The sequence below is a fragment of the Canis lupus genome, chromosome 38 (genome assembly GCF_011100685.1).
Source record: "Canis lupus familiaris isolate Mischka breed German Shepherd chromosome 38, alternate assembly UU_Cfam_GSD_1.0, whole genome shotgun sequence".
NCBI classification, from domain to species: Eukaryota; Metazoa; Chordata; class Mammalia; order Carnivora; family Canidae; genus Canis; species Canis lupus.
This window is the reverse complement of record NC_049259.1, coordinates 24,440,291-24,462,538: the sequence shown is the minus strand read 5'-3', so window position 1 is coordinate 24,462,538 and position 22,248 is coordinate 24,440,291. Positions and strand designations below refer to the sequence as shown.

General features: G+C 67.9%; 2 protein-coding genes across 11 annotated transcripts in view; one reads left to right on the top strand and one right to left on the bottom strand.

Annotated features, from left to right (window-relative positions):
* The first annotated feature begins 1,434 nt into the window (after window positions 1-1,434).
* KIRREL1 (kirre like nephrin family adhesion molecule 1) overlaps window positions 1,435-22,248 on the top strand; it is a 66,325-nt gene continuing 45,511 nt past the window's right edge. For both annotated transcript variants that reach the window (XM_038586409.1, XM_038586408.1), the window contains exon 1: window positions 1,435-1,550. In XM_038586409.1, coding sequence (XP_038442337.1) covers window positions 1,499-1,550 — 52 coding nt within the window. In that variant the 5' untranslated portion in view covers window positions 1,435-1,498. The remainder of the gene's footprint in view (window positions 1,551-22,248) is intronic.
* On the bottom strand, window positions 18,222-21,788 carry LOC111094485 (nuclear pore complex protein NUP98A-like). 9 transcript variants are annotated; one of them, XR_005385855.1, is made up of 4 exons: window positions 21,622-21,745; window positions 21,335-21,514; window positions 20,935-21,064; window positions 18,222-19,342 (listed from the first exon to the last, which is right to left on the bottom strand). XR_005385855.1 is itself a non-coding variant. In XM_038586413.1 (3 exons), exon 3 carries the CDS (start codon window positions 20,604-20,606, stop codon window positions 19,659-19,661), a length of 948 nt encoding a protein of 315 aa, XP_038442341.1. In that variant the 5' UTR covers window positions 20,607-21,064; window positions 21,335-21,517; window positions 21,734-21,788; the 3' UTR covers window positions 18,222-19,658. The 9 variants fall into 9 exon arrangements, 6 of the variants coding, with proteins under 6 accessions (XP_038442341.1, XP_038442339.1, XP_038442342.1 ...); XR_005385856.1 differs by lacking the exon at window positions 20,935-21,064 and having other exon boundaries at window positions 18,222-19,574; XM_038586413.1 differs by having other exon boundaries at window positions 18,222-21,064; window positions 21,335-21,517; window positions 21,734-21,788.

Genomic DNA, 22,248 nt, shown 5'->3' with positions numbered 1-22,248 from the left:
CGGCGGCTCCGGCTCTGACTTTCCAGGTGTGCTGTGCGGGGCGCGTGTGTCTCTGAACCTGGGACGGGCTCCCCGGGGTCAGTGTGTGGGGCCTCGGGCGCGAGCTGGTGTCTCCCCAGCATCCGCCCCCCAGGTGCGCGAGGACCGGTCACCGGCCTCAGGGTCCCCAAAGGAGCCACCTCGCGCCAGCAGAGGGCACCGGAGCGCCGTGCGCCTGCTTTTTGGGGCGAAATCCAGAATTCTTGGCGGGTAGCGTTAGGGACCCAGGAGACCAGGAGTGGTGGAAAGCAGCGAGCGCAGCCCTGTCTAGACCCAGAATCCCGCGAAGTTGTGCGGTTGCTGCGCAGAGTCTGATTTCCGCCCCCTTCCTCCCCTAGGACCCCCCCAGCCCTGGGCGCAGAAGCATCTGGTTGGGGTTGGGAGGGGGCGGGTCGCCCAGCTGGGCCCCGAGGAAAGGGACCCCCAGGAAAGGCCGCGGCGCCCCCAGGGCCTCCCTCCCGTCCCCGTTCCCAGGTCTCCCAACCCCAGAGGGTCGCAAGCTCGTCCGGCTTCGAGATCCCGCCCCCCCCCCCCCAGCCCGGAGTTCCCTACTTTCTCCTCCTGGACGGAACCACCCGGGATGAACAAAGGCGGGAGGCCTCTGCGCCCTTCCCGCGGCGGGGGCTGCGACAGCTGGCCGGGCCCCACCGGGAGCGGGGAAGGGGGCGGGGAAGGGGGCGGGGGCCGCGGCCCCGGGGCGCCGCTTGCGGTCCCAGCTCCGGGCTTCGTAGGCGGGGACCCGCGCGCACCGCCCCCTCCCCACCCCCGGGAGGGCACCGAGAATTCCCGATTTCGGGGATCTCGGGGTTAGAGTCTGGGTGTGGGATTCACCAGGAGAAAGCAGGCTTTTTGTGGTTTTTGACTCCAAGATCCGCCACCTGCCCGCCCGACCCCCCCCCCCCCCCGCCGGCCTCCCCATCCCCGCCATCCCCGCCCGCAGGTCCCCCCCGTCCCCGCGGGTCCTCCGCGCCCCCCATCCTCCGCGTCGCCCCCGTCCCCTGCGCCCCCCCGGGTCCCCCGGTCCCCCCGCGCCCCCCGGGTCTCCGCGTCCCCCGGCCCCCGCGCCCCGGTCCCGCGCCCGCCGCATCTCGTCCGGGCGAGGGGTGTGCGTGCGCGCCGGGGGCCGGAGGGCCGGGGGCGGGCCGGGCGGGAGACGTCAGGAGGGGCGGGGAGGGGCGGGGAGGGGAGGGGAGGGCCGAGGCGCCGAGGGCGGAAGAGCCCCGGAGAGCGCGAGCCGGGAGGCGGCGGCGGCGGGGCGCGGGGGCCGGGCGGGGGCGCGGGGCCGGGGGGCGGCGGCCGGGAAGTGAGTTGTGCGCGCCGGGTGCGCGCGTGCGAGCGTGTGTGCGCGTGTGCACGCGCGTGTGCAGGGCCGGGGGCGGGCTCCGGCCCGCGCCCTCCTCCCGCCCGCGCCCCGCGCCTGGCCGCCGAGTCGGGCCCCTGCGCGCGGGCGGCGGGCAGCATGCTGAGCCTCCTCGTCTGGATCCTCACTCTCTCCGACACTTTCTCGCAAGGTAAGGCCGCCCCGGCTCCCGGCTCCCGGCTCCCGGCTCCCGGCGCCCGCGGGCTCGCCCCCCCCCCCGCGCGGGCCCGACTTTCCCGCGGATGCGCCCAACTTGTCCCCGGGCGCGCGCTGGGGTCGGGCCGCGGCGGGACCCGCGCGCAGCGCCCCCCGAGCCCCCCGCGGCCTCCCCGCCCCTGCCGGTCCTGTGGGGTGATGGGGGGGTGATGGGGGGGTGATGGGGGGGTGATGGGGCGGCGACGGGGCGGCCAGGGCGCTGGGGGCTCGGATCTGGGGTCGGGCCGCCGGGAGCGGGGACCCTGCTCCGGGAAGATGCCGAGGGAATCCCGACCCCAGGCCAGCCCGGGGGAGGGGCGCGGGGAGGGGGGCTCCGGCCTGCCTGGGCCGCCCCCCTGCAGCACGGGAGGGCTGCCCGGCCCGGTGGGACCCCTGCCCGCGGAGGCACCGGCTGGGAGCGACTTCCAGGCAGCTGGGCGGCTGGACCTGGGGGGCGCTTGGAGGGGGCGCGGGCCCCTCCTGGGGGAGAGCCTGCTCGTGGGGCTTACTAGGAGCTGGCAGGGGAGAGGCCCCCGCCGGGAGGTGAGGGAGCGGTGGAGAGGGATGAGGCCCGAGCGGACCCCGAGCTGGGCGTGGGGGAGCTGGGGAAGCTGAGGGCCCAGGCTCGGGGTGCACGTTCCCCTCCCCTGGGTCTCACTCCCAGAAGAGTGAACCCGCCGAGCTGGCCGCCCCCTTCCAAAAATGGAGCTGACACACCAACACGGAGGAGCGGCCCCGGCCCCGGCCGAGACAGCCACTCACCTAGGGAGACGGACCTCCCCACAGGCATCCCCCGAGCGAGCTGGCACATCCACACAAAGACACCGGCACCGGGCACACAGATTCCTCCCCCACAGCGGCTTGCACGCTCGCGCACCCAAACACACCCCAACCCACCCAGACACGGGCATGTGTGCGGGCGGGCGTCCACAAGGACACGCACACACCGAAGCCCTTCCACAGACACCAACCCTCCAGCAAACAAAGAAACTTGAAGGGACGTCCACACAGCAGACACCTAGGGAGGTGTGCAGCCCGCATCGTGGAGACGGGGGTCCCCCCGTGGGTGGAGGCCAGGCTGCCGAGCAACACCCTGGGGTGCTGGCTGCACCGGGCCGCCCGTGTGTATAGGGATGGGGGTGCTGCGGGACCCCTCCTCTCGTCGCCAGGCCCTCTGCAGCCCCCAGGGCCCGCCGGCTGTCTCAGTGGAGGGCTGGCCTGCACCCTTCTTTCCCATTGGGGCCCCCCGGGCCCCCCCAGCACAAGCTAAGACACGGGAAGGGCGCTCATCCCCAGTGGGAGCCGGGTGGGAGGCGGCGCCCGGAGGGCGGCCTGGCCCTGGGGTTGGCAGGCCAAGCAGCCACTTGGCAGAAAGTTGGGAAGAGGACCTAAGTTCTGACTTTGCCGGGCGGCTGCGAGGGGTGGGGGGCAGCCCGGCGGGGTCACGCGGCGTGTGGCGGGGGCAGGCTGTGTCCGCTCCCTTCCCGCAGCCCCAGCCTGTCAGCAGTCTGGAGCAGAGTGAGCTCCAAGCGACAAAAGCTGCAGCTAGCAAGCAGGGGAGCCATGTGGATTGGATGGGCAGGAGGCGGTGAAGGAGGGGAGCGCGCTGGTGCCTCCCGCCCTCCAGGACCGGCGAGGGTCGGGGTGGCCTGGCGCCCCCCTGGCTCCCACAGGACAGACAGCGAGACCGATGTGATGTCGGGGTGTGCAGCGTTTGGGTGGGGGAGGGGGCCCAAGGAAAGGAAGGGGGGACGAGGCCGGGAAGGAAGAGGAAGTCCCGGGCTGAGGTTCCTGGGAGGGCCTGGGGAGCCTGGGGAGGGCCGGGCCGGGACCTGGGGGCACTGGGACCCCCACGGGGTGCGGGATGCTCCTTGGCCTCCATCCTTGGAGAGAAAGAGTTCCAGGTCGGGGACTGGGGTAGTGGGAGAGGAATGAGGGGGAGGGGCTGGGGGAGGCCGGGGAGGGGAGAAGGTGGCAGCAGTGAAATTGGGGGGGGGGCAGTGAGGAGGGGGGAGGACAGATTCAGCCCAGGCAGAGAAATAAAACTCGCGTTTTAAAGAATTTCAATGGGCTTCATCAATCTTCATTTTTCACTAAATAATTTTCTGTATCTTATCTAAATGAAACCCATTATCCTTCCCCCCGTTTCCATCATGCGCCGGCTCCTCAGACTGATTGCGCCGAAAATTGAAATATTTATTCATTTTCTGGGAGATTTTCTCGCTCCCCAGTCTCTGGGAGGAGAAATTGAAAAAGAAAGATTATAGCTAATCAGAGCAATGTGGGATGACAGGCTGGCTGGGGCGGGAGCTGCCTCGGGGGATGGAGGGGGGGAGGAGAGGAATCCGTCCCTCCAGCCCCCAGAGGTCCCCAGGGCCCCCCGCCACGCGCGAGGGGAGGCCTCAAGAGCCTCCTGCACCCCCGGTTCCATGGGAGTCCGCCCTGCCCTCCCCCTGCGCACAGGCTGCAGACGCCCCCTGGGCCGCCTGGAGGCCGGGGAGCCATGGGTCCCCCTCTGACCTTGGGGGGACGCCGCCTTCCCCTCGGGGCTAAAGCGGGCGTGTGAGGGACAGGCGGGGAGGCACCGGGCCTTGGTCCCCACCGCACGTGGTCACCAGGCCCGGCTCAGCCGTCGCCTGGAGAGCCCGTGTCCTGATGGAGGCTCCCCTGGCCGTCCTGCCCTGGGGACGGGTCTTGAGTTGTCCCCCGCGCCCCAGTCTCTGACACCAGTGCCGCGCACTCGAATGAAGTGCCCGTGACTCCCTGATGGGTTGGTTGGCGGGATGCAAGCGCCGCAGTGTGGGAAGGCCGTGCCGGCTAACGTGGTGACCACATGGCGGGCTCCAGGCTGCTTGCACCGTGGTTACGGCCACTCGGCCCCTCGGCCCTCGGCCCCTCAGTGCACATGTTGGGTCAGCTTGAGCGCGGCTGGCGCCTTCTCCGGGCCTCCCTCTGCTCACCAGGACACCGAGGACGGAAGGCGCACCCCATGGGGTCGGGGCGGCCGTGAACGTGCTGCCGAGCGCCTGCCGCTGAGGCGCGTCGCTGTCGGGGTTTGCGGCTGGGCCTCGAGGGCGGCAGGCGGGTGGCCACTGCCTTCTCGCAGGTCCTCCTTGTGCCCCTCTGCCTCCTCCATTCTTGTCCTCGACCTCAGGGCCCCCTCGGCGGGGGTGGGGGCGGCAGGAGGGGAAACTGAGCAGCCTCGGAGGGCTGGAGGTGGGCTGGAGGTGTCGGGAGCTCCGGGGCGGGCAGGAGAGCAGAGTGGAAGAGGCTGGCCCTCCCTCCAGGGGGAAGGCTCCAGGGCCCCAGCAGGCAGCGAGGAGGGACACGAGCCGGAGGTGGCCGCGTTCCTGAGCTGGAACTAGTGCGGGTCACTTGCGAGGCCCTCGCACCAGCTACTCTCCCCCGCCCCCCCCCCTCGCGTCCTCTAGTCTAATCCGCGCAACAAGCCCCGAGGTCGGCTCCGTGCTGGTCCCCTTTCCTGGATGGGGAACTGAGGTGCAGACGGGGTCCATGTCTTGCTGGTAGTTGTGGGAACCCACTGGCCTCAAAGCCTGCACCGTGTCCCCTCTGCCCCCAGGGACCCCACGTGCCCCCAGGGATAGATCTATCCGGGGGGGCCATGGAATGGCAGTTGAGGAAGGGAGGGAGGGAGCATCCCGTAAAGGGGAACTCACTCGCGTTTTAAAAGCAATCCTTTATTCCGTCCAAGTACGGGTTGGGTTTTCTCGGGCGGTGCGACCGGGCTCTTGCGTGGCCTTTTGGAAAGGAGCTTCCCTGGCTGCAGCCGCGTCTGTGGGAGCACCTGTGGGGGCACCCGGCGGTCACCTCGGAGCAGGCCTTCCTGGCGGGACCGAGGCGGGGTCTGCGGCGGCCTGTGCATGGGGGCTTTGAGGTGCTCCGCGGCCAAGCATGGGTGACGAGAGCTTGGGGGGCGGGCGCACAGCACAGCACCCGAATCAGTGCATGCTGAACTCCCACCGTGTGCTTCTCACTGTGTCCCTTAGTCCTGTTAATGACCCCGTGAAGTGGGTCCTTCCCTCCCCAGTTTGTAGATGAGGAAACCAAAGCTGAGTTCAATGAACTTGTTCAAGGCCGTACCTGGGGTGCTGGGTCCCATGTTAAGATTCTCCTTGCGTGGCTACAAAGCCCTCACTCAGCCAGGCACCCCCACGACGGGCGCAGGTGCGTCCAGGTGCCCCCCCATGGGCCTGTGTCTGGGCGCCCCTGCGGTGGGCGTGCATGCGTCTGGGTGCCTCCATGATGGTCGCAGGCGCATCCAGGAGCCCCCATGACAGGCGTACATGCGTCCAGGTGCCCCCGTGATGGGCATACGTGTGTCCAGGTGCCTCCATGATGGGCACAGATGCATCCAGGCGCCCCCATGACAGACGGAGGTGTGTCCAGGCGCCCCCGCGACAGGCGTATGTGCGTCCCAGGGCCTCTGTGATGGGTGTGCATGTGTCCAGGTGCCTCCATGACAGGCATGCGTGCGTCTGGGGACCCCCATGACGGGCTCAGGTGTGTCCAGGTGCCCCCATGATGGGTGTACATGTGTCCCGGGGCCCCTGCAATGGGTGTGCCTGCGTCCAGGTGCCTCCATGATGCACATGCGTGTGTACGGGGCCCCCCGATGGGTGGAGGTGCCTCCGAGTGCCGAGCATCCCCGGGAGCTGGGGCAGCCCGGAGGGGAGAAGCCGCATCCTCCCCGGCACCCCTGGCACCCGGCCGTGCCACCTTCCGGCCCCGCGTGGGCGCTCTGTGGCCTCGTTAGTGGGGTGGGAACCGTGCGTCCTGCCCCGACCCCTGCTGCCCCCCTTCTTCCTCCGCTCGGGTCTCTGTGGCTGCGGAATGCCCCACAGGTTCCGCACCGCCGCCCATGCCACCTCCTCTGGGAGGGACACGAGCACCTACCACGCGGGCAGGACGGTGCTGCTTCTCCGCCTGGGAGATGAGATCGCGGACCCCGCCAGAGGTGATTGCAGGGAGGGGCTGGGGGCCAATGCCTCTGTCTCCCTGGTACCCGGGGGCTGCTTGCGCCCGGCGGGGACATCCGTCGCCCTGCGTCCAGGGCTGAGAGCCTTCCTGACCCCCAGCTCCAGCCTGGCCTCTTGCCCGGGGCCTCCAGGTTGTCCTCCCGGGCAGTGGGGCCCAGGCCGGGGAAGGGCGGCAGCGGAGGGGACAGACCTGAGACGGGAGGCCCGGGAAGGCCGACCCCGGAGCCAGGAGCGACTGCGGGCGCACTTCTAGTGAGGGAGGAGGTCCTTGGCTCTTAGGAAGGACCCGCTTTGTGTTTGTGAGTCGTAGTGCCCGACGTCGGACCCATGGCAACGTGCTGGGGCAGGAGGTCTGTCCTCGCTCTGTCTCCACACGAGGAAGAGCCAGAGGAGAGAGGCAGATGGTGGGGGTCGAGGCCAGGAAGCCACGGAGGAGCTGGGGAGGAGCTGGGGCTGCAGCCCGAGCCGCGACTTTGGGGAGGGAGGCAGTCGGGACCAGCGCGCGTGTCCTGCAGGCCCTCTGTGCAGCGTGTGCCCCCGGGCACGTGTCTGTACGCTCACCCCGCCGCCCGTGCCCCGTCACCCACCCACCTCTCAGCCCACATGCGCCGGTACACAGGGTCCCCGGTCTGCCCCGGCCAACCCAGCCACGCCGCTCCCGGCCAGGGCGCCGTCCTGGGACCCCCCGCTGCAGCCCCCAGCCCTCACACCCGCCTGCCCCGGTCGCAGCGCCCGGCCCCGCCGAGGTCCTCTGAGCACCTGGGGCGAGGGCAGCTCGAGCTCCAGGGCGGCGTGTTGTCTCCCCTCCTGCTCTCTGCCCCCTCGGCTCCTGGAGCTCCCGGTCTCCCCCTCCCTCCGCACTGGGCTTCTCCAGCAATGCTTAGGAGCCTCTGCTGTCCCCGGGGGTGATGCCGCCTCCCTCCCTGCCCTCCTTGAGCCCATTTAACAAAATTGGGATTGGATTGAAATAAATGGGCCTTGCAGCCAACCGCCCTCCTCTGGATGAAGGGTCTTGAATGCAGGCCTGGGAATCTCTAGCTCTCCCTGGCAGCTTCCCTCGTTCCTGGGGGGCGTCCCTCCACAGAGAAGGGACAGCGGAGCCGAGCCTGAGGGGTCCTGGGGGTCCTAGGGGGGTCCTGGGGGGGTCCTGGGGGGTCAGGGGCTCTGTGCTCAGGCTGTCCAGGCCAGGAGGGGAATGCGGATCCTTCTGGACTCTGGGGGACTCCTTATCTCTCCGCCCCTTCTGGCCTCTGGCGGCAGCGTAGGGGGCACAGCCTCAGGGAAGGCGTGTGGCAGGTGGGGGCACCGGGCCCTTCATCGGCAGAACCGCCTCCTGTGGACAGACGCAGACCTAAGGCCCCGTCCCTGCCCCGCAGGGCCTCCTGTCCTGATTCGCTGGCTTCAGGAGGCCCCTTTCCTCTTCCGTAAAATGGGGAGAAGTCATTTTATTTTTTCAAGCCAGCCAATGTATGTCACTGTGTCTGACACAGCCTTATGGGCGTTATGCAGGAATTTTAAAAAATGACACGATATCGGAGGCCTGTCCCGTCCCAGAAGCCCAGGTGTGCGTGCCCCGGGTCCTGGCATCACTGCGCAGGGTGACCCCACACCCCGGGGGCTGCAGGGGCCAGGGAGGGCGTCGTGCAGGCCCAGGGCCAGGGATGGACAGGATGTGCGAACGGCGGGAAGACGGACAGGAGGGCCAGCGCCGCCGAATTGCCCAACTTCCGGAGCCAAGGTGTGGCTGCAAAGTGCGGGGGCGGGGGGGGCCCTGGAGGTCACTTGCTGGGGGGTCTGCTGGGGCCTGGGGCAAGGTGATGTGGGACAGACCGGGACAGATTCCGGGAGGTCGGGGAAAGCCAGGCGGGACTGGGCACTGCGGGGCGTGTGAGTCCCGCTTCCATTGTCCAGGGTGAGCCCCCCTCACTCCTCCCTGACGCCCCTTCTCCAGGCGCCTCGCCCGCCAGGCTGCCCTCCAGGTGAGATTTGCAGCCCTTCCCTTAGACGGCCAAGGAGACTGAGGACCAGGGCCCCACAGGCGGCCGCCCGCTCCTGCATGGTGGGGGGGGAGGGGTTCTCTGGCTGGGGACGAGCCTGACTGGAGCCCTCAGGTTTAAGATAAAGGTACGTGAGGGGAGCCCAGGGCAGGGCAGGGCCCAGAGCCCAGAGCCTGGGGGAGCTGGGAGGGTCCTGGGGGGACCTGGAGGGTCCTGGGGGGGCCTGGGGGAGCTGGGAGCCGGGGAGGAGCTGGGGAGCGGGGGGCGGGGGGTGGCCTGGGGGAAGCCTAGAAGGACCTGGGGGAGCTGGGGGAGGACCTGGGGGAGCTGGGGAGGCCCTGGAGGGCCTGGAGGGCCTGGAAGGTCTGGGGGCCGGGGGAACCTGGGGTAGCTGGGGGGCCTTGAGGGAGCCTGGGGGGTCTGGGGGAGCTGGGGGGAGCCTGGGAGCACCTGGGGGTGCTTAGGGGGCCCTGGAGGGTCTGGGGGGCCTGGGGGGGCCTAGAGGGGCCTGGAGGGCCTGGGGGAGCTGGGGGGGGCCTGGGGGTGCCTGGGGGGCCTAGGGGGCCTGAGGGGTCTAGGTCCTGGAGGGCCTGGGGGGTGTGGGGGCCTGGGGGAGACCTGGGGAGATCTGGGGGGGCCTGGAGGGTCTGGAGGTCCTGGGGGCCCTGAGGGTCTGGGGGTCCTGGGGGTTCCTGGGGGCTGCCCAGAGTCTAGGGGAGCCATCTGGTTGGGTCTGAGGGCCAGTGCAGGTGACCCAGGGCTGGTGGCCACAGACGCGTGCACCTGGGGGCTGGGAGCCCAGACTGTGTGCACCTCCGGAGCCCCGAGCTGCCCTTCAGATGGAAAGCTCTGAGGAAGGTTCCGGCCTCGACCACGAGCCCGGGTCCCACGAAGCAGGTGCTGCTGAACGGCCGGGCCGGGCCCTGTCCTAGGCACCGGGGCGGGTGGGAGGGCCCGCGCAGGGTGGACCCCATCCCGCCGGCAAGCAGGGTGACACGCTGTGGGATGGAGCTGAGGGAGGAATGTGAAAAATGCTGAGGTCTGACCGGCGGCCGCCAGGGGAGGCGGGGAGGCCGCAGCCCGGCCGGGGGAGGGGACCGCAGATGGAGGCTGGCTGCGCTGGAGGGCTGGAATGCGGCCGTCCCCATCCCCGTCCCCAGTCCCCCAGTCCGTGTCCCTGCTCTGGACAATCCCCGATTGTGCCCCCTGCTCCGGATGGAAGGAGCCGCGGAATCCGAGGGAGCGGGCCGAGGTCCCTCCCCAGAATTATGATTTCCAGGAACAAAGGCTGGGGCTCCGTAAAGCCCGCTTTGCCCAAATCTCAGCTCCTTGTCCTCCTCCTCCTCCCGCCCCCGCTGCACCCACCGGAGCTCATCTCTAAATTAACTTTGTCCTTGTAATCAGCTTAGCCAGGCTCTCCCCCTCCTCCCCATCCTCCCAGGAGCAGCCTGGGGCCCTGCTCGCCCCATTACCCAGCAGCGTTGAGCCAGGAGGTGCTTTTAACTGCTTCTTCCCATTCGATTCGCTTAACTGGGAGGTTATTAGGAGGAGAGGAGCTGAGATGGGCAGACGGGGCCCGAGGGACCTGCGGGGGAGGAGGCGTCGTCTAAGGAGCAGGAACCCCGGGTCGGCGGGCGACGCCCCCGAGAGAAGTTGACGTTTGCGCCCCCGGGTGCCCTCGGTCTCCAGAAGCCCTTCGGTCTGGACAGCAGGGCTCCCGGGTTCCGGTCCCGGGCCCCGAGCAGGTGCCATCCGCTCCCCGCGCCCACGGCAGCCGCCCTGGGCACGCGGATCCCCCACTGCTGCGCCTATCACCCCACTCCCATCTGGGAAGTCCCCCCTCGGCAGGCGGTGGGTGAAGTGGGAATGAAAACTCATTTTAATGTCAGTTTGAGCCAAATATAATTAGAAGGGAAAATCTGACTTTGCAAAAAAAAAAAGAAAATCTAATGCATTGCAAAGCCAAGTTGAAATGACTTCTGGATTATCTGCGCGGCGGCCGCTCTCCATTTATGCAGAAAATTGAGAGCGGGGCCCGTGGGGCCTGCACCGAGGGGATTTAGCTTGTGCTCTTGCCTTTGGTCTCCATCCAGGGTCGGGTCACGGAGACGGCGCCTGGCGTCGGGTAAGCCCTGGAGCACCCCGGGGCCTCCTTGCCAGGCTATCTGGGGGACGGCCACCTGCGACGTTGCCACCAAGCCGCTGGACAGGAGCCTCAGTTCCCTGGCCCCGGACACGGGGACAGTGCGCGGCACAGCGGCCCCCGGCACCTCGCTGCTACTGCCCTGCGAGGGGCCCACGGCAGGTCATTGTCCAAGTACGGCGGGCGTCGGGGTGCCGCGGCGTCGGGCAGGGACCGCGAAGGCCCAGGCGGCCGGCGAGCGCCCCGGGCAGCGCCCTGGTTGGGAGCCCTGAGCCCCCGCTTCGGCAGCTGCAGCGCTCCCCGCACTGTCCCCGGTAGGCGTGACCCCGGCACCCCACCTCTGCAGGAGGTCCCAACTCGGCGTGTCACAGCCATGGGTCCCAAACCCCAGCGTCTCAGGGGACACTGCAGGGTCTCGACGAAGGGCGCCTCTGATTTGGACGGTCTCCTGCAGGTGGAGGCGCCACCGCAGCCCCGGGTCCTGGACTACACGGGAGGCTCGGAGGCGGGCACCCCGGGACGTGGGCCTGCCACACCCTGCCGAGGGGCGCCCGAGAACGGAGTCCTCGTATCCGGTCCCCCCGTGGGCCTCCCTAGCCGGACAGCAGAGCCTCCCTGAGCCTGGTGCCCGCCACCCCTTCTGCCCCGGGCCTCGCCAGGACAGCAGCTGCCAGCTCCAGAGCTGCAGAGCCCGGCCTCGGAGGAGGTCCTCAGGCTGCAGAGGGACGCCCTGGGTGACCCACGGGGGGAAGCAGGAGCCCTCAGAGGACGAGGTGCATGCGCACACGGGGATACCTGCCCACAGACCTGCAGGGCTCCAGGGAGGCTGTGGATCTCCCCGCCTGGAACCAAGGGCTGTGTCAGGGACGCTAGCGGGGAAACGACCCTTTAGGGACCTGCGCATCCCTGGACTCTCAGGACGACTCTTCGGGCCCGACCGAGTCCACGCAGACCTCGGCCTGTGTCCTTTGTGGAGGAGAAAGGACGTGCCTTACCCGCCCTGCTTCAGGCCCCGTGAGCCCCGGGTGGGAGGCTCCCCTCTGCCTCCCACCCTAACCCCTCCTGGCCCCGCGGGGAGCTGTCTCATTGGGGCTCCAGCTGCACAAACGGGGGCCTCCGTGTGGATGACTCACGACCCTCCCCGCCGGCACGTTCCTCTTCTCCTTGGAGTCAGGGGTCCCGGTGGCAGAGCAAGCCCAGGGGTCACCGGTGCGGGTGCCCGTAGGCCCCACGCGAGCCAGTGCAGGGGGTCCCCTCGAGGGCAGGTGGTTCCGGCGAAGCACCGAGGCTGCTCTCCGGGTGTCCCTACTCAGGCCCTGACTCGTCCCGGGTCCCGTTTGAGGGCTGCGGGCGCTGGGGGGGCCCTGGCATCCTTCCTACTGGCCGACAGCCTGGGGCACCCCGTTCCCGCTGCTCGGGGCCGGGGTAGTGGGCCCCGACGGCTGGGGCTGCGGGCTGGCAGCGCGGAGGAGGCGGATCCCCAGCAGGCCCCGTCCTAGCGTCACAGCAGGCGTCATCGGGGTGTCCTCGGCCCAGCCATGCGGGGGGCGGGACCGGGGGCCTCCGTGTGGGCAGAGGAGGGTGGGGTCTGCCAGTGGGGTCCCCTGGGAGCCTGGGCCCCATGAGATGGTGCAGACCGTGGCTCTGGACCTGACCCTGAGGGAGCAGACGTGGTTTCCCTGGGGGGCAGCGGGGCCGCCATCCTCCCCCGCACGCGAGGGTTGTCTAGACAGTGGGTTCGAACCCCTTGTACATCTGCTTGGAAGGAGACAGAGATTCGGGTCTGCAGGGTCCATTAGGAAGGTGCCCTGGACGGGCATGGGCACACATGACTTGGGGGACAGGGGGATGGGGGGGATGGGGCCCTGGGTGGGGTCGGGGACGCTGGGGGCAAACAGAGGCCCTGGTCAGGGGGATGGGGGTCCTGGGGGGGGGAACAGGGGCCCTGGAGGGGGAGATGGGGGCTCTGGTTGGGGGAATGGGAGCCTTGGGCAGGGAATGGGGACCCTGGAGGGGGAGATGGGGCCCTGGTTGGGGAGATGGGGGCCCTGGTTGGGGGAACGAGGGCCTTGGGTGGGGGAGATGGGGCCCTGGTCGGGAGATGTGGGCCCTGGTTGAGGGAATGGGAGCTCTGGGGGGGGGAATGGGGACCCTGGAGGGGGAGATGGGGCCTTGGTTGGGGGAACGAGGGCCTTGGGTGGGGGAATGGGGACCCTGGAGGGGGAGATGGGGCCCTGGTAGGGGGGATGGGGCCCTGGTGGGGGCGGGGGCCCTGGGGGGGACGGGGGCGAGGCCGGTCCCGGGCAGGGACCCTGAGGGAGGAGCCTGCCCACGTGAGGCGAGGGGGCCGCGGGAGCTGTGGCGTCGCCCCGTCAGGTGTGACCCCGCAGCGCTCGCACCCGCTCCCTGCGGCCGCCCGGTGCCCGTGCTCCCCTCGGCCCGGTCTCCCGCGTCCCCCGCGGCCCTTCCGCGTCTGCAGGCCTGTCCCTCGGCAGGCCTGAGCCGGGCCCGCTCCCGCAGCATTCGGTGCCTGATAATTTGTGGATTATGGCTAACTCTCGATAAAGATTCCCCTAATTGCCGGGCTCACCTCAGGTTCTATCATCAAAGCAAAGCCGCAAGGCCCCCTCTCGCCCTCCTTTCCTTTTTATTATCTCTTAATTAATCACTCTGGCTTTCACACTTAGCAGATAATTACAGTCTCCTGGGCACGCAGCTCATTTTCATAACCTCCTGCTCCAAGCCGGCAGCACGGGGGAGGGGGGAAGGGAGAGACGCCGAGGGGGGGGCGCAGGTGGGAGGGGGCGCAGGGAGGAGAGAAGGGGCCCGGGCGGCCTGGGTGCCCCCTGCAGCCGTGGGAGCCGAGGGGGCCGAGGGAGGTGCTGCCCGGGGAGGCCCACCTGCGCCCCTGAACCCACCCGCTGCACCTGCACCTGCACCCTGGGGCCCCCCCCAGCTGTGCGCCCCCGGCCCCCCGCCCCCCTGTGGCCGCACAGGGGCCTAGTGAGGAGCACGACGTGGTCGCAGGTGAGGTCCCTCCGGCGTGTGCCGGGCGAGTGGCCCGCGGGTGGGGGCCTCCATCCAGGCGGGACCCCGGGTCGTGGCCCCAGAAGTCTGTGCTGGAAGGGAAGGGACGGCGGCGTCCCCTGGGGCTTCACCTAACCCCACGGGGACCGGCAGGCAGCGCGGGGCCCCACCCCGTGGGACACGGGCCACCATCGCCGGGTGCCAGGGACCTGAGGCTCCGCGTCCATGAGGCTCCCGCCCCCGGCCTCACCGCGGGCCTCAGGCTTTCCTCACGCTTCCCCCAGAGTTGTGAGGCCTTGGGGTTGTCACGCGAGCCCCTGAGCCCCTGAGTTCCCTCTGCAGGGTGAGGCCCCCCAAGGAGGCCACTGTGCCCGCCGCGAGCCCTTCTGTCCCCCCTCTGAGCCAGCCTCCGGGGCGGAGGCACCGCAACAGGAACGGCTGTATCCAGGAGCCGATGCGAGAGAGCACCGGCTTGGGAGTCTGGCTGTGCAGCTTAGCCCCGGTTGTGACCCAGTGACCTGGCCTGTGTTTTATTTCACCGTAAAATGAGGAGGTTAAGTCTCCAAGACTTTGGCGGCTCTGGCGGCCGGTTCCTGGCTCCTGGCCACCGTCCTGTGGGAGTTCACGAGGAGAACTGCCCTTGCCGGAGGAGGCCGGCCCTGGGTGTCTGATTCGGGTTGGGGAGGTACAGGCTCCAGAGGGCCGGAGCGGGGGCGTCCAGGACGGCAAGGGGCGCGGGTGGGGCGGCCTGGGGGGGGGGGCACGTTTCCATGTTGTCGGGCGTGCTCTGGACTTGGCACAGGAAACCAGGAGCAGATCCCCCCCAGGGCCGTGTGCGTCGTGTCCACAGTCCCGGATGGACCAGACAGACGTTCGGGGTGCACGCGGCATCCATGGTCCTGGGGGGACCCTGCGCTCGGGGTGCACTCGTTGTCCACGGTCCTGGCGGACCAGGTGTTCGGGGTGCGCGGCGTCCATGGTCCCGGGTGGACCATGCACTCAGGGTGCACTGGGTGTCCACAGTCCTGGATGGACCAGGCGCTCAGGGTGCGCAGTGTCCACGGTCCCGGGTAGACCCGGTGCTTAGGGTGCGCGGGTCCATGGTCCCAGGCGGACCAGGCCCTCGGGGCGCACATGACGTCCACGGTCCTGGGGGTACCAGGTGCTTGGGGTGCACTGGGCATCCACGGTCCTGGATGGACCAGGTGCTCGGGGTGCGCGGTGTCCACAATCCCGGGGGGACCCTGTGCTCAGGGTGCAGTCCGCGTCCACGGTCCAGGGTAGACCATATGCTCGGGGCACACCTGACGTCCACGGCCCCGGGGGGACCCTGTGCTCGGGGTGGGGGCCTGAGCGGGGCTGTGGGCGCACCCGGGCCCATGTAAGATCTCTCCCTGGGGAGACGTGCTCCGGCGTCGCCCTGACCGTCAGCTCGGGTCTATGAAAAGACTTTGCGGAGTCTTGTGGGAACATAAACATTTGGCAGCTTTCTTTCCCCGAAAGCTATTTCTTCTCTTGCTCTGGGAACATGGGGCAGGCAGATCCAGGCCGCGCGCCCTCCCCGCCCTCCCTCCCGCTCCCCGCAGGGCAGGCTCCCTGGCCTGGTGGGCCCTGGGGCGCTGGGACCCCCCGCCCCGTCCGGGCGAGCGGAGCAGGGAAGCAAACAGCCCTCCCAGGAGGAGGAATTACGAGCAGGGAGGAGAGGGAGGGAAAATAAGCAAATGGCATCAGCGGTGAAAAGTGAATTCCAGACATTTAAAATTCTTTTGGTTTTAATCATCTCCGAGCCCTACTGGAGCTGGGCTGGGGGGGAGGGAGGAATGAAAACCAGGGCGCAGACGGGAGCCGCGTGCGGGCGCCCCCCCATGCCCGACGATGCCTCCGGGGGCCCCTCCTGACTTACCTCCCCTTTATCTCATTTCACAGACTCCGCTTAAAGCACTGACCTTTCGGTTTTCCACCAGATTGCAAGTTCCCCGAGGCCCTGGGTTGTGTTTTGTGAAAAACAAAACAAAAATAACAAACAACAAACCCCAACCTCTTTCATAAGTCATGCCTGGGCCTCCTCGGCGGCCGCGAGGGTCAGGGCCCCCAGGGGAGCTTTGGGGCCTGTTTTCCTCCTCTGGGAGCCAGTTTGAAGAGAGGGGCTGAGCCTGGGAGGGGCCCCGGAGGCCCTGGAGGCCGAGGGGTCCGGTCCGGGCGCCGGGCGGGTGGGGAGCTCGGGACCGGCAGGGTCAGGGTCTGCTCTGGGAGAGGCCTGGGGTCAGGCCCCTGCCCCCTGCACGCTGGGGCCGCTGCTCAGGCGGGGTCCCCGGGGTGCTGGGCTCTGGAGGGCCGGGGTGGGCCTGGGAGGTCGCCGCCGGGAGCCTTGCCTGAGCCTCTTCCCCCCGGTCCGGGTCCCCCAACCCCGTGCTCGGCCTCTTCTTTCTGAGCACCCCCAGCTCAAGCCCCTGATTCTGACTTTTCTAGTGTCTTGTGAAATGAGCTCCGCGCGCAGCCAGGACTCGAACTCAGGACGCTGGGGACGGAGCGTCACAGGCCCGCTTCACTCCGTGGGCACCTACTGTGTCTGTTTGGGGTTTCTCCGGCCCGACAACCTGGCGCCCAGGCCCCGTGGGCTCCTCGCAGCTGGGGGGGACCCAGGACCAGCAGGCTCCCCGGCCGGGCCTGCCCGGGGCGCTCCCTCTGCGCAGGGGCGCGTGCATGCCCCGTGGGGCGGACACCCGGGTCCCGGCACCTGCGTGGCCACCGGGCAGGGACCTGGGCCGCTGGAAGCGCGCGGTCAGATCGAGTCCTGATGCTCTGGGTTCATCGTCAGGAGACCCAGACCCTGACCGTCGGGGTGACGGTGACCTCACACGGCGCCGTGTCCCAGCAAGCCCGCCTGCGCTCCCGCCGGGGGTTGTGAGGGTGCGTTCACGCAAAGGCCTCAGGGCCGAGGACCCCTGGGTGTCGGAGCGATGCCTCCAGTGACAGGTGTCCCCGACGCCACGGCCTGCCCGCCTGGGGCTGCCCCGCCACCCCTCGGCCTTGGCGGTGCAGGCGGTGCCAGGCGGCAGGACGGCAGGGTCTCCCCCAGGGCGCCCCTGTACCCCACTGCCCCTCGCCTTGCACCTGCCGAGGCTTCTCAGGTTTGAAAGCCGCTGATTGCCTCCCGCCCCGACAGTCAGCAGTGAGCACCGGTGACCCAGGGCCCTGAGCGGAGCCTGCACCCCGTTCCCGCCGCCTCCCCCCAACACCCCTCCCGCCCCACTTCCGAGGCACAGACCTGGAGGTCCGGTGGTGAGATCAGGAGCCCGTGGGGCTCCCGGATGTGCCCTGTCCACCGCCCCCCCCCCCCCCGCCGCCCCACCCCCGTAGCCTGGGGATTAGGGCCAGCCTGGAGCCTGAAGGTCTGGGGAGGGCCGGGGAGAGGCAGGTGGAAGGAGGAAATGAGAGAAGAGGTGATGATAAGGAAGCAGCTGGATGGAGGGCGCAGGGCAGGGAGGAAGGTGAAGGGGAGGGCCGGGATGAGAGCGAAACCTCATCCATCCCAGAGAGAACGAGGGGGGAGGGGGGGAGGGAAGAGAGGGAGAAACCTCAACTTTTTATTTAAAATCAGAGAGCAGTTGTACGCCTGGAGTCGTTGCCATGGCAACCGCAAAGAAAAGGAGACAGAGGCCCTGGTGAAGGCGTGAAAACCCAACAGGGGTAAATGTTTAAAGCCAGGAACAAAAACCATTCAGAGATAATTAAGTAACAGGCTGCAGGTTCCAGACTCCTGGCCATTGTGTCGGGGGTGGACGCCGGGGACAGGGACGCCGGGTCCTCGTTCACCCAGGGGCTCAGGGGCACCTGAGCTCCAGTGCTGCCTCCACCTCCTCCCCTGCGCCCGGCCGCTCAGGCCCGGAGGCCCAGCCCCCAGCCCTGAGGAGGAGGCCGGGGTCAGCGGGCAGGGCTCTGGTCGGATCAGGATCCCCCCCTCGGAAGAGCTTCTGGACCCCGCACCCCGGGGACGGTGGGGCACCTCAGGTGTGGACGGCCTCCTGCCGAGTGATCTCCAGGGTACAGGACGCGGGGTCACTGGCTGGCTGACCTCTGTGCTGCCTCGGGGGTGGGGTGGGGGGTGAGATGGGGTCCCTGGGCTCTCCGTCCAGAGGGGGTGAGGGTCCAGCAGTGGCTGCGAGCTTTGCTGGAGCCACTCACCTGGATGCTCCAGGTCGGGGGGGGGGGGGCTCCAGCAGGACCCCCTCTCCCCAGCCTCAGGATGGCCAGGAGCTAAACGATATTTGGGGCTTCCGTGTATGCCATAGAGATTTATTTTATTTTATTTTATTTTTTTTTTTTTTTTTTTTTTTTTTAATTTTTTTATTTATTTATGATAGTCACACACAGAGAGAGAGAGGGGCAGAGACACAGGCAGAGGGAGAAGCAGGCTCCATGCACCGGGAGCCCGACGTGGGATTCGATCCCGGATCTCCAGGATCGCGCCCTGGGCCAAAGGCAGGCGCCAAACCGCTGCGCCACCCAGGGATCCCCGAGATTTATTTTAAATGCCCAAGTACTTTTGTATTTTGGGGGTTCCACTCAAGCAGCCCCCCCCGCCGCAGACGTCGGCATAGCTGGCGGCCCACAGTCTTGGCTTCTGGCTCCTTCCCTGCAGGTGCCTCCCGGGAAGAACCGGTGGCCGTGGGAGCAGTGGCCGTGCTGGGGCAGGAGTCCGGCCTCCCATGGGGCGCTCTCCCTCCGCCGTGACGCCCCCCTGCTGTCCTCGCCTGCAGATACTCTGGGTTTATCCCCAGACTGAGCCAGAGCCTCAGAGAGCGGCTGGCGGGGGCTGACAGGCTCCGGGCCCCCCCAGGAATTGCTTCCCCTGAGCCTTGAAACTCGGGGGGGCAGATGTTGTGGATGTGGCTCAGCACACCACGCGTCCTTGCTGAGCATCTGCGGAGAACGTGCCGTGGCCGTGCTCTTCCCAAGCCGCCAGCTGGTTTTTATTTCGCGGCTACGATACGTTGCGTCACTGATTTTTGGCTTCGCCCTTGTTGCACTTGCTGCTCGGAAGCTCCTGGCGAGCACCGAGCGGACTAACCGGACCCGAGCTCGAGTTGTTGCTCCCGTCTTGCTTCTCTTTCCGGCCCCGCCTCGCCCACTGCCCACTGCCCACTGCCGACTTTCTCCTCGAAACGTACCATGCGCATCCTGGACTAAACGGCTGTGTATGTGGCCCCGAATCTTTCACGGGGTAAATCCGGTCCGTTGAGACTGGACAGAACCTGCACACGGGCGGGCAGCCGGGCAGTGAGCAGCTCCGAAGATGCGAGCCGCGGTCCTAGGCCACCTGGTATCGTCGGTGGAGCGGGCTGTGGAGAGCCGCGGGAGCCCCAGGTGAAGTGTGCAGGTGCAGTCCACCCCCGGGGGCGCGGGAGGGGGGCTCCCCGTGGGCAACACCCACTACTGCCGCCAAGTAATTCCCTTGAACGCTGGGACACGGGCGCCGGGTCGAGGTGGTGATGATCACACCCGCCTTCTCATTGGCCCAGGGAAGGGCACGGGTAGGACGAGAAGAGGTCGGCACCGTGTGACCTCTGGGGGCCTCGCACACCTGCACCCCGGGAGACAGGCCTGAGCCCTGTGCCTCTTGTCTCTCCGTCCCCAGCCAGCCTTTCATCTGGTCCCCGGGGGAAACGAAAAACAGCACCTGTAGCCCGTGACAGCCTGCTTTGCTCATCCCTGCCCTTATTGAGCATTTACTGAATGCCAGGCACCGCCAGGTGCTGCACGGAGGGGAGCGCTCTTCCTACGGCCTCGGCGGGGGCTTCCAGTTCCTTTTCTCTCTAATTGGGAGAAACTGTTCAGTAGATATGCAGCCCTGTTGATGGGCACCCGAGTCCTCCCAGTGACGGGTGTCCTGGGTCCTCCTAGTGATGGGCACCCAAGTCCTTCCAGTGATGGGTCCCCGAGTGCTCCCTGTTATGGCCTCCCATGTGCTCCCAGTGACAGGATCCCATGTGTTCCCAGTGATGGGCCCCCGAGTGCTCCCAGTGATGAGACCCCAAATGCTCCCTGTGATGGCCTCCCATGTGCTCCCAATGACAGGATCCCGTGTGTTCCCAGTGATGGGCTCCCCCGAGTGCTCCCAGTGATGGGCTCCCGAGTGCTCCCAGTGACGGGCTCCCGAGTCCTCCCAGTGACGGGCTCCTGAGTGCTCCCAGTGACGGGCTCCCGAGTCCTCCCAGTGACGGGCTCCCGAGTGCTACCAGTGACGGGCTCCCGAGTGCTCCCAGTGACGGGCTCTCGAGTCCTCCCAGTGACGGGCTCTCGAGTCCTCCCAGTGACGGGCTCCTGAGTCCTCCCAGGACAGGCTCTCGAGTCCTCCCAGTGACGGGCTCCCGAATGCTCCCAGTGACGGGCTCCCGAGTCCTCCCAGTGACGGGCTCCCGAGTCCTCCCAGTGACGGGCTCTCGAGTGCTCCCAGTGACGGGCTCCCGAGTGCTCCCAGTGACGGGCTCCCGAGTGCTACCAGTGACGGGCTCCCGAGTGCTCCCAGTGACGGGCTCTCGAGTCCTCCCAGTGACGGGCTCTCGAGTCCTCCCAGTGACGGGCTCCTGAGTCCTCCCAGGACAGGCTCTCGAGTCCTCCCAGTGACGGGCTCCCGAATGCTCCCAGTGACGGGCTCCCGAGTCCTCCCAGTGACGGGCTCCCGAATGCTCCCAGTGACGGGCTCCCGAGTGCTCCCAGTGACGGGCTCCCGAGTGCTCCCAGTGATGGGCCCCGCGTGCTCCCTGCGATGAGCCTCCGAGTGCTCCTAGTGATGGTCCTCCTAAGTGCCGGGTCACATGCCTCCGGCCCCCCTCCTGCTTCTGCATTTCTCCCAGCCTTCTTCTGTCTTTTCCTCAAGGTCTTTCTCTTGTTTTCCATTAAAATAAATTTTTGAGAAAGAAAATAGCTGCATATTGTTTTTTCCTGTCTTTTATCCTTCAGATTTTTTCTTTTAAAAATTCTTCCCCCATTACTTACAAGGGGGAAAAGAAAGAAGGCCGCCTTTCGAATCCCTCAGTTCTTTCGCTCAGAAGACAAAAGATCCTTCAGAATTGGGGGGGGCGGGGAGAAGGGCTGCGGCTAAAAGTCTTCATCAGAGTCAGAAACCTGACAGAAAAGCTTTGTTGGGAGGGAAGGGGGGTACTGGAGACTCACAGCTGAAGGGAGCGGGTAGCGCATGTTCCCATCCACATTTTCACCGGAGTCTCCTCCTCCCGAGGCTTCTGGAAGCCTCCAAGCCGGGGTTTGCATTTCAGCCCAGCCCACGATTACCAGGACTCAGGGCCTGGGAGGAGAGGAGGCCCGGGTGAGGGCGGCGGCAGGGTAGCCTGGCTGGCGGAGGGCGGTGCCTGCCTGGGGAGGGAGGGAGTGCGCGGTGTGGGCGAGGGGGCGCGTGGAAGCAGCTGGTCCAACCTCCCGGGTCGCGGGGCAGAGAGGATTCAGAAACATCCGCTGCCGTGAGGGAGAATGAGAAGGGGGTGGCGCGGGCATCAGGAAGGGGGTCTAGCAGGGCGGGAAGGGGCCCTGGACGGAGCAGGACGGAGCCCCCACTCACCGGGCGGCCGGGCGGCGGGAGGACTATCTGCAGCAAGTGCTTGACTCCCAGGCGGCCCGAGCCGGCACCCGGGACCCAGCACCCAGGGTGGGCTCCCGTGCGATGGGGGACGAGGGCGGATCTTCCCAGGAGCCTCAACAAAATGTGATTAGGGAGAGAAACTCGCTTCTGGTCTTCTGGCTGCTGCAGAAGAGAGTTATGTAAGGGCTCCCTCGGGTGACTCGGAGCATCCTCCCCCATTCTGGTCCCCGGGTCTCTGCCTGAACCCCAGAAGTGGGAGCCCAGACCTTCCACCCTGGCTTCTGGAAGGTCCCGGCCACAGACATGCTGCTGGGGAGCAGGCCTGACTGTCAGCCTGCGGAGGGTGAGCCGGGACGCGCGGATCGGAGGAGTCAGTACCTAATGAGACTCTGGGAGCCCAGGAGCCGAGGGGGGAGGGCGGGAGGAGGGAGACTGGGCAGGGCTGGGGCGGGCGGGCGCACAGAAACAGGCCGGGCCGGAGGAGGAAGGAGCAGAGGCCGGGCCTGGTTGGAGGAAAGGAAAAGAAAGTAAAAAAAAAAGAGAGAGAAAAAGGACTGAGTGATCCCGAGGCGGGAGCCCCGTGTGCCCAGCAGGGTTCCGGGATCCCAGGGGGCGGAGGAAAGGGTGTGGCCCGTTCTGGCCCAGGCTGGGGCGGCTGACCACGGGGTGAGGGCAGGGTGGCCCAGGGGCGGCCTTGGCGCGGCCGGGGTGGGGGGGCCCTGGGAGCGGGCTGTGCCCCGGCGCCTGGCTGGGGCGGGGGCAGCAGGAGTGGAAACTCCGGGCCTAATTGCTGGGTCTCAGCTCTCGCAGGGAGCGCGGGGCAGGAAATTCCTGGGATTCCAGGCCTGTAGGATCATTGCCGAGCGCAACCGCAGAGGCAGAGCGGGGAAGGG

Coding starts and splice junctions, on each gene's coding strand:
- LOC111094485 (XM_038586413.1), bottom strand. CDS start 20,606: ATGCAGAAGCAGGAGGGGGGCCGGAGGCATGTGACCCGGCACTTAGGA.